Source organism: Clytia hemisphaerica, unplaced genomic scaffold, assembly GCF_902728285.1.
Source record: "Clytia hemisphaerica strain Z4C2 unplaced genomic scaffold, Clytia hemisphaerica genome assembly, whole genome shotgun sequence".
Lineage (NCBI taxonomy): Eukaryota > Metazoa > Cnidaria > Hydrozoa > Leptothecata > Clytiidae > Clytia > Clytia hemisphaerica.
The window spans coordinates 518,704-527,641 of NW_027104054.1; the positions used below are offsets into that span (position 1 = coordinate 518,704).

Here is an 8,938-nt window from a genome sequence, read left to right on the forward strand (position 1 = left end):
AGCCTTGTCAGCGATTCAGATGCTGAAGAAGAAAAACAACCGAAGTAAAAACGCAAAGCTGTATTTACTTTTTATGTGATTGTAATCCTATTGTTGTGTTTCTATTTTTTAAAAATATTAAATATTAAAAATTATCTTATCGTGTTCTTTGACTTAAGATAGCTCAAATGCAAACCCACTGTTTGCCTTAAAGCTTATATTTAAGAGTATAATGACATTAGATAAGTGACCACACACCCCAACCGCCACTTGACCTCTTCCTTAAGTTTTATGTGATAACAAGTAACTACCATACACTAGTGGGAACAAGCAACCTTAATTTTGGAATAAGATGGGAAAAAGGGGGTGGCCTCGCCCACCACCCAAACCGCCACTTTGACCTTTTCCTTAAGATTCATGTAATAACAAGTAACTACCATACACTAGTGGGAACAAGCAACCTTAATTTTGGGAATAAGATGCGAATAAGGGGGTGGGCTCGCCCTACCACCCAATACGCCACTTTGACCTTTTCCTTAAGATTCATGTAATAACAAGTAACTACCATACACTAGTGAGAACAAGCAACCTTAATTTTTGGAATAAGATGGGGAATAAGGAGGTGGGCTCGCCCTACCACCCAAACCGCCACTTTGACCTTTTCCTTAAGATTCATGTAATAACAAGTAACTACCATACACTAGTGGGAACAAGCAACCTTAATTTTTGGAATAAGATGAGAATAAGGGGTGGGCTCGCCCTACATCCATACGCACCGCGCATTTGACTTTTCCTTAAGATTCATGTAATAACAAGTAACTACCATACACTAGTGGGAACAAGCAACCTTAATTTTGGAATAAGATGGGAATAAGGGGTGGCTCGCCCTACCACCCAAACCGCCACTTTGACCTTTTCCTTAAGATTCATGTAATAACAAGTAACTACATACACTAGTGGGAACAAGCAACCTAATTTTGGAATAAGATGGGAATAAGGGAGGTGGGCTCGCCCTACCACCCAAACGCCACTTTGACCTTTTCCTTAAGATTCATGTAATAACAAGTACTACCATACACTAGTGGGAACAAGCAACCTTAATTTTGGGAATAAGATGGGAATAAGGGGTGGGCTCGCCCTACCACCCAAACGCCACTTTGACCTTTTCTTAAGATTCATGTAATAACAAGTAACTACCATACACTAGTGGGAACAAGCAACCTTAATTTGGGAATAAGATGGGATAAAGGGGGTGGGCTCGCCCTACCACCCAAACCGCCACTTTGACCTTTTCCTTAGATTCATGTAATAACAAGTAACTACCATACACTAGTGAGAACAAGCAACCTTAATTTTTGGAATAAGATGGGAATAAGGGGGGTGCTCGCCCTACCACCCAAACCGCCACTTTTGACCTTTTCCTTAAGATTCATGTAATAACAAGTAACTACCATACACTAGTGGGAACAAGCAACCTTAATTTTTGGAATAAGATGGGAATAAGGGGGTGGGCTCGCCCTACCACCCAAACCGCCACTTTGACCTTTTCCTTAAGATTCATGTAATAACAAGTAACTACCATACACTAGTGGGAACAAGCAACCTTAATTTTTGGAATAAGATGGGAATAAGGGGGTGGGCTCGCCCTACCACCCAAACCGCCACTTTGACCTTTTCCTTAAGATTCATGTAATAACAAGTAACTACCATACACTAGTGGGAACAAGCAACCTTAATTTTTGGAATAAGATGGGAATAAGGGGTGGGCTCGCCCTACCACCCAAACCGCCACTTTGACCTTTTCCTTAAGATTCATGTAATAACAAGTAACTACCATACACTAGTGGGAACAAGCAACCTTAATTTTTTGAATAAGATGGGAATAAGGGCGTGGGCTCGCCCTACCACCCAAGCCGCCACTTTGACCTTTTCCTTAAGATTCATGTAATAACAAGTAACTACCATACACTAGTGGGAACAAGCAACCTTAATTTTGGAAATAAGATGGAGATAAATGATTTTTCAATGTGTCAAAATTCTATTGCTACTTTAAGCAAAATAATTTAATAATAAATTTTTATTATTATAGATTTTTATGATATATTGTGTTTGCTAAACAAAACTTTTCAAACAAAGAAAATTACAATTGCTTTTTTACAAATTTTTTGAATGCTGCAGAATCGGCCCGTACTCTTAAAGAATCACGTGTCCTCGATTGATGAAAACAAAACTTTTGTCTTTGACAATGGCAGCCCAACTTTTATCACCGTGCTTGGCAATTCCTTTCAACAATTGTTCATCTTCTTCAATTGTAAATTTAATGTTTTTTGCCTGCCTTTTCGGTTGCACCTTTTGCATAAGACTTTTGATTGGAGAGTTGTTAAGTGGAATACTTGGGATTGTAGATGCAGCTACGGAACTTGTAATCTCGTTGTCAACACCAGGAGAGTCATTAGAGTTTAGATCTTTTACAGAAGGTCTGGACGAGCATAGTTTTTGAACTCTTTGCATAATGTTGTTAACCTCGAGGGACTGGGCTTCCATTTCGTCCATCAAACATATCTTCATCAGAGTCGACAGTGAGAAGTGTTCCGGTGTCTTGCGTTATCTGAAAAGATGGGCCAGCTTGATCATTCAGCGACGTGTTTCTTGATAAGTGTGCAAGGTCTTCAAATATTTCCGATACTGCCTCTTGCTGATTTTTACGTGCTGAACCGATCATTTTCTCTCCATACACCTTTTTCCTCTGTTGCAACTATTCTTGATTGCTTCTTCTTGTAATGCACCTTGGCAACCTCTGAGCTGTGTTTTTGATCTTCCGAAATGATTTCTTGTTCTGAACGAGATAGCCTGTCAGCACTTGCAGTTTCTACAATCTGCCTATATCGGGTGGGATGTATGTACTTTCCGATGGCTTGATGTACCAATATTGTCATTGCACTAGTTAAAGATTGATATTGAGTACCTGCTGTCGATACAAGAAGATAGTCACTGGTTGGTTTCATCAGCGGTCTGATAAAGTCAACATAGGTGTCAAGTATTGTAAATATTTCTTTTGTTAGAATGAGCGTATCAAAGAGATACTTCCCTGTGGTTTTGAACTCCCGTTGGTCGATGAATCCATCCGCTTGTTTTGCCTTTGCAATCATTGGTAAAGTTAGAAACTGGAAAGTCATTGGCCTGCTACATTTAACACGTAAGAAAAGATACGTGGTAACAAAACGAGTACAAAATGTCAACTCCTGCTTATTTGGTAACGGTGCTTGTGCTTTACATTTATCCACAATTCTCTTAAAGTTTGTTATATGAAAAGGGATAACCTCTTCCATGTCTTCTAAACTTGCCCAACTATCACGTCCTATAAGAGTTTCTAAATCAAAATTTCTTGTTCCATCAAGACGCTTCTTTTTGCGTAAATTATCCTTTGCTCGTCGCAAGTATACTTCAGTTATTGCAAAAAAACGAAGCTCATTGTCATTTACTCCCATTGCCTTTCTGAAATCCATCAAATCAGAAATCGATTTGATATAATTCAAGGCTCCTGAAGAAGAAAGCTTCCAGTCTTCTTCCAAAACAGTTAAGAATTTCAGAATAATTGTTGTAGATCCTATACAACAATCAATCAACTCATTAGATAACGGAGCTTGTGTTTCGTTGTCTCCAGTACTGTTCATTAAAAATTTTAAAGCCCTCTTAGCAATCTGTTTGGCTTCTCTGCTATTTTTACCTCCACCAGCAGTAGTGTTTAACCAATCGAAAAATGTTTTCCCGATTCCTTCGTCCATAGAATAATAAGGTTTAGAATAGGTAGAGGCTTTCCTTTGTACAATTGGTTGGTTCTGTTCTATTATTTTCTGCTAACTTCTGGCTGTTCATCAAAGTAATAAAACCAAGGATGTTTATTCTCGATGTGTTTTCTCAACCCACGCTTGCTTCCGAAATCAGCATGTAAACATAATTTAGCAGGACAAGTAAATTTACCTTGATCATTCTCCTTGAAAATCAGTTTCCGTTTTCCATTTGCAGATCCATTGAGCGAATGCCAGTCTACGAAGAGCACTCTTCTGCGGGCCATGCCCGTCTTTGATATCTTACAAAGTTGGATTTAATTTCATTTTATACTTTCATAAACACATAATTTGTACGATAGACGGGGGTCTGATACTTTCTTTCTTTGTAGATCTTATTGTTCTTTTTATATGCTCTTACTGGTCATTGGTTTGATTTAGAAAAGGGGGTAAGTCAAAGTAGATACAGATACAGATTTAGAGGAAGGATTCAGAATCAAAGGTGAAGAGTAGTAATACCCATATAAGTTAAAATGATAGGCGGAGGTACTCTCCATCCTTAACACCCTTTAAATCCGCAAAAGCATGGCGTCATCATGAAATTGGCGCTCATTTGAAAACAACCAACTAAATTCAATTTACATCAAATATTACTCATAGAAATGAAATGTTTTTATATTATTAGGTCTAACAACCCAAACTAACAACTTCTAGTTTCAAAATAAGAAATTATTCGTAATATATTAGGGAAAATTACTTACATCTATTATAAAAGAAATGAGTCCGTTAAGAATATGAATTTGTTCTCCATTATTGGGAATAATTTAGGTTTCGTAAAAGTAAAAAATATCAACGTACATTCTGTACTTTTAAAAACAAGAACAATATACCAAAAATGTTCTTACTCTTACGGAATGAATCTTTCATCCAATCGTTCTTTCATTTTAGGTAAAAAACTAGACTTACAATATATAGAATATAAGAACACATTGAGAAATCATCCCGTACATTTTGTTCTTAAAATTAAGAAAGGGGAATAGTAATTATTCTCATTTTTAGAGAATAAATCATTCTTTTGATTCCATAAGAAATCAGTCTCTTTAGAAATGAGAAGTTGTTCTTTCTCATTGGGAATAAACTAGGTAAAATATTGAACTTTACAACGTCCATATAACTTTAGATGAACGCGTTGAAGAAAAATGATCGGAATTGTTATCATCCTTTCAATCATTTATCAAATAACAAACCAATCTCTTTATAAATCAGAAATTGTTCTTACTTTTGGGAACAATCAAGATTTAAAGAGAAGAGAATATAAGAATATGTTGAATTTTTTACGCGTACATTTTGTTCTTAGGAAAAGAAAGATGGATAGACATTGTTCTCATTCCTAGAGAACAAATCCTTCTATTCGTTATATGAGAATTTATTCTCTAGAAATTGTCAAATTGTTCCATCTCATCGGGAATAAACTAGGTTTCATGAACGCAGAATATATTCAACTTTTCACCTGTACATTCTGTTCATTTAAAAACAAGAAAAACGGGTCGAAATTGTTCTTATTCTTACAGAATGGATCGTACCATTGGTTTAAATAACAAACCATTCTCTTTCAATACCAGAAAGTGTCATTCCTAAGGGGAATAAAGTTTTTTCAAGAAAGTAGAACATAATGAGCTTTTTATCAGTAATAGTTTGATGAATAGATTAAATAACAATTATCCCTCAACAAGTGAATAAAAGTGAACAATCTGTCAATCTCTCGAGATCAATTTCCTAAACAGTTCAATAAAGAATAAAGTAGATACTGAAATCATGTTCCTTCAATGGACATCGCAATACAAATAAATTTCTATTCTTTTGAAAGCCGCTCAATAAGGATTGGCCTCTAGAGGTTATAAAAATGAAAACATTTTTCATTAGGGAATACCTATTTAATTTCCCAAAGCAATTAACCATGAAATGAATGATTGTTTCAAAAAGTAACATTGAATGAGACAAGAAACTATAAAATCATCCACTATAAGGCATATCATCAAATAGTGTTCACTTCGCGTTGAGTGAAGTTGTTCGCGAGCGCAATGTCTCTCAAGAATGTCGAAGCGAGTAGAATATTTCAAAAGCGCCAAGGAAGAAAATATTCTCTGACAGAGAAAGCAAGCTATAATGAAAAATGCAAAACATCAACAAAGGAAGGAGTACAGTATAAATACAGGCCGTTGGAATTTTCAAAAGATGGATCTTCAAAGCTGTTTTCAAGCCATTCGAGATTCAACCAGTATGATTCAGAAGTCTTCATAATACAAGAGACTGATACAGAGGCTGAGGGGGATGAAGTTGTAGAAGAAGTGCTTCCGGCAAAGATGGCGACTATGGTTGAGTTGTTTAAACCAAACGTAGAACTGACAGACATCATTTGTTTATCTGACACTGATAGTAATTCTTGATTATTTATTGTATGTAACCTTCTTCAGGTGCCTTCTCTTTCATCTTCATTGTTATCATTTATCTCTTGATCATTTGAAAACAGAAAGCTTTAAAGTATTTTTGTTTTATCAATTTTCTTTCGAAAAATAATATGTCTGAGATGATATCAAAATCTAACTCTTTAGAGCTTTGACTTATGATTCATTTTATTATAATTTACACTCTTCTTTGACTTTTTGGTGGAAATCCTGAAATATCCTTATTTATTAAGATAAGATCGAAATTTAACCTATATTTAACATGTAATGTATGCCTGAAGCATAAAATAGGATTTTCATGAGATTATTGAGCATTACTGGTGTATCATTGGTAACAACTGTAAGGCATTTTTAGGTTCAGTTGCTAAATTCCATGATGGTGATATTTTTACTATATTCTTAATATTTTGGCCAATTTGATCATAAAAATTCTTATAAAGTATTTTCTTATAATAAAAGCGTATAAATCATATTGATAGCTTTATTGATTTATGACATTGATCAATATTGATTGATTGGTTTACGATGTTGTACAATTTAATGATTCAATAAAATTCATTGCAATAAATAAGGATAATGGGACATAGTTTTCAATTTCTGATATGCATACTTTTAAAATGTGGAAGTTGGTTGGAGATTGTTTGCACTATAGCATCCATTTATGATCTTATAAAAAATCCAAATTTCGTTTTGCTTGAATATCCTATGAGATTTAGAAAAGGAGACCGACCAATGGCCAGAACTAACAACCAAGACATTTTGAAACATTCCAGCATATCTATTTAATAAATCTGAAAATGCAATGTATACTTCTTTGATGAACTACCTTCAATGTGTAGACAACTGGTAGCAAATAAATAGCCTGTCAAGTTAAGCTTTCAATTGCTTTGGTAGCCCAAAAGCCAGTCAATTCTCGGTTGCACAGAGTTATTTGAATGACACCACCAACAATGAAAATGAAATGGAACATAGCTTTAAGTTTTTCACATACAGTTGACGCTCTCTAATTCGACGTTCTACTATTCGATAGGCTCTGTTATTCGATTAAATTTAAAGTCCCGTCAACAAGAAAGTCTCATGAACGACACTCCCTTATTCGATAAGCTCCCTTATTCGATGAAAATCCAATTCCCCTTGAAGATCGAATTAGAAAGCGTTAACTGTACTACATAATGAAAATCGAGACTTTATCATGTTTCAATTCTTTTGACCAAAATAAACTACTTTAATGGAGACCACTGCTAGCACATAGATAGCCTTTCGATTTTAGTACAAACTTGCTTTGATAGCCCATTAGCCAATAAATTTTATGGCAACACACGTTTTTGAATGAGAAAAGGGAATGGGAAGGAACTTTTACTTTGTGACAGGCGCACTTGATATAAAGTGAGACTTTGTCAATTTTCGATACTTTTTAATCATAGTCATTATAAAAAATCCCGGTCTGGCAATGTATGGTTTTTAGATTTTTGTTCAATTTCCTTTTGTTATAAACAAAACACAAGTTGTGATTTGCATACTTTTGGATCACGTTACCAATATCTCCTCTTTGGAATGGTCTATTTTTTAATCACATGATCAAAAAGTTTGCAAAATAAATCGATTTTTGTACATAAGCTCCATCATTTAACAATAACAAGAAACAAAAGCCTTCCAGACCAGTGTTTTTATAATGACTATGTTTAATCAAAATGAACTATTTGAATGGAGACCACTGCTAGCACATAGATAGCCTTCATATTTCAGTACAAATTTGCTTTGATAGCCCATTAGCCAACAAATTCTATGGCAATACATCATTCTTGAATGAGAAAAGGGAATGGGAAGGAATTTTTACTTTGTGACATGCGCACTTGATATAAAGTGAGACTTTGCCAAATTTTCGATTCTTTTTAATCGAAATGAACTATTTGAATGGAGACCACTGGTAGGACATATATAGCCTTTCGATTTTAGTACGAGCTTGCTTTGCTAGCCCATTAGCCAATAAGATTTATGTCAATACACCGTTTTTAATTGATGTTTCCTTGCAATGAGAAAAAAGAATGGGAAGGAATTTTTACTTTGGGACATGCGCACTGAATAAAAAGTTAGACTTTGTCATTTTTCAATTCTTTTTACCGAAATAAACTACATAGAATGGAGACCACTGGTAGGACTTATATAGCCTTTCAATTTTAGTTTGAACTGACTTTGATAGCCAAGTAGCCAGTTGATTTGTGATAATACAACGTTTTTTTAAATGACGTCACTGATAATGTTATATGAAATGAGACAGAATCTAAAGTTTTTGACATGCGCACTAAATAAAAAGTTAGACTTTGCCAATTTTCGATCCTTTTTAACCAAAATGAACTACTTGAATGGAGACTACTGGTAGCAAATAGATAGCCTGTCGATTCTAGCTTAAATTGCTTTGATAGCCAAATAGCCAGTTGATTTAAAGTACTCTGTTTTTAATGACGTCACTGACAATATGATAGGAAATTGGACAACAACAGTCATTTGAAGTATGATATGCGCATGTCACAAATTTGAAGATTTATTACGTCATTTGGAAATTCTTATCTCTCTCCCATACCTTATTAAATTGTCAACAATATCATTCAAAATGTGTGGAACTACCATAAATTTATGGGCTACTGGGCTATCAAAGCAAGTTAAAAGGAAATTTGACAGGCTATTTATTTTCTACTAGTGGCCTAC

General features: G+C 34.9%; 1 protein-coding gene across 1 annotated transcript in view; it reads left to right on the top strand.

Annotated features, from left to right (window-relative positions):
• The window catches only part of LOC136811979 (uncharacterized), a 5,935-nt gene extending 5,856 nt beyond the window's left edge, over positions 1-79 (top strand). The window contains exon 6 of the mRNA XM_067068585.1: positions 3-79. Coding sequence (XP_066924686.1) covers positions 3-79 — 77 coding nt within the window. The remainder of the gene's footprint in view (positions 1-2) is intronic.
• Positions 80-8,938: the final 8,859 nt, after the last annotated feature.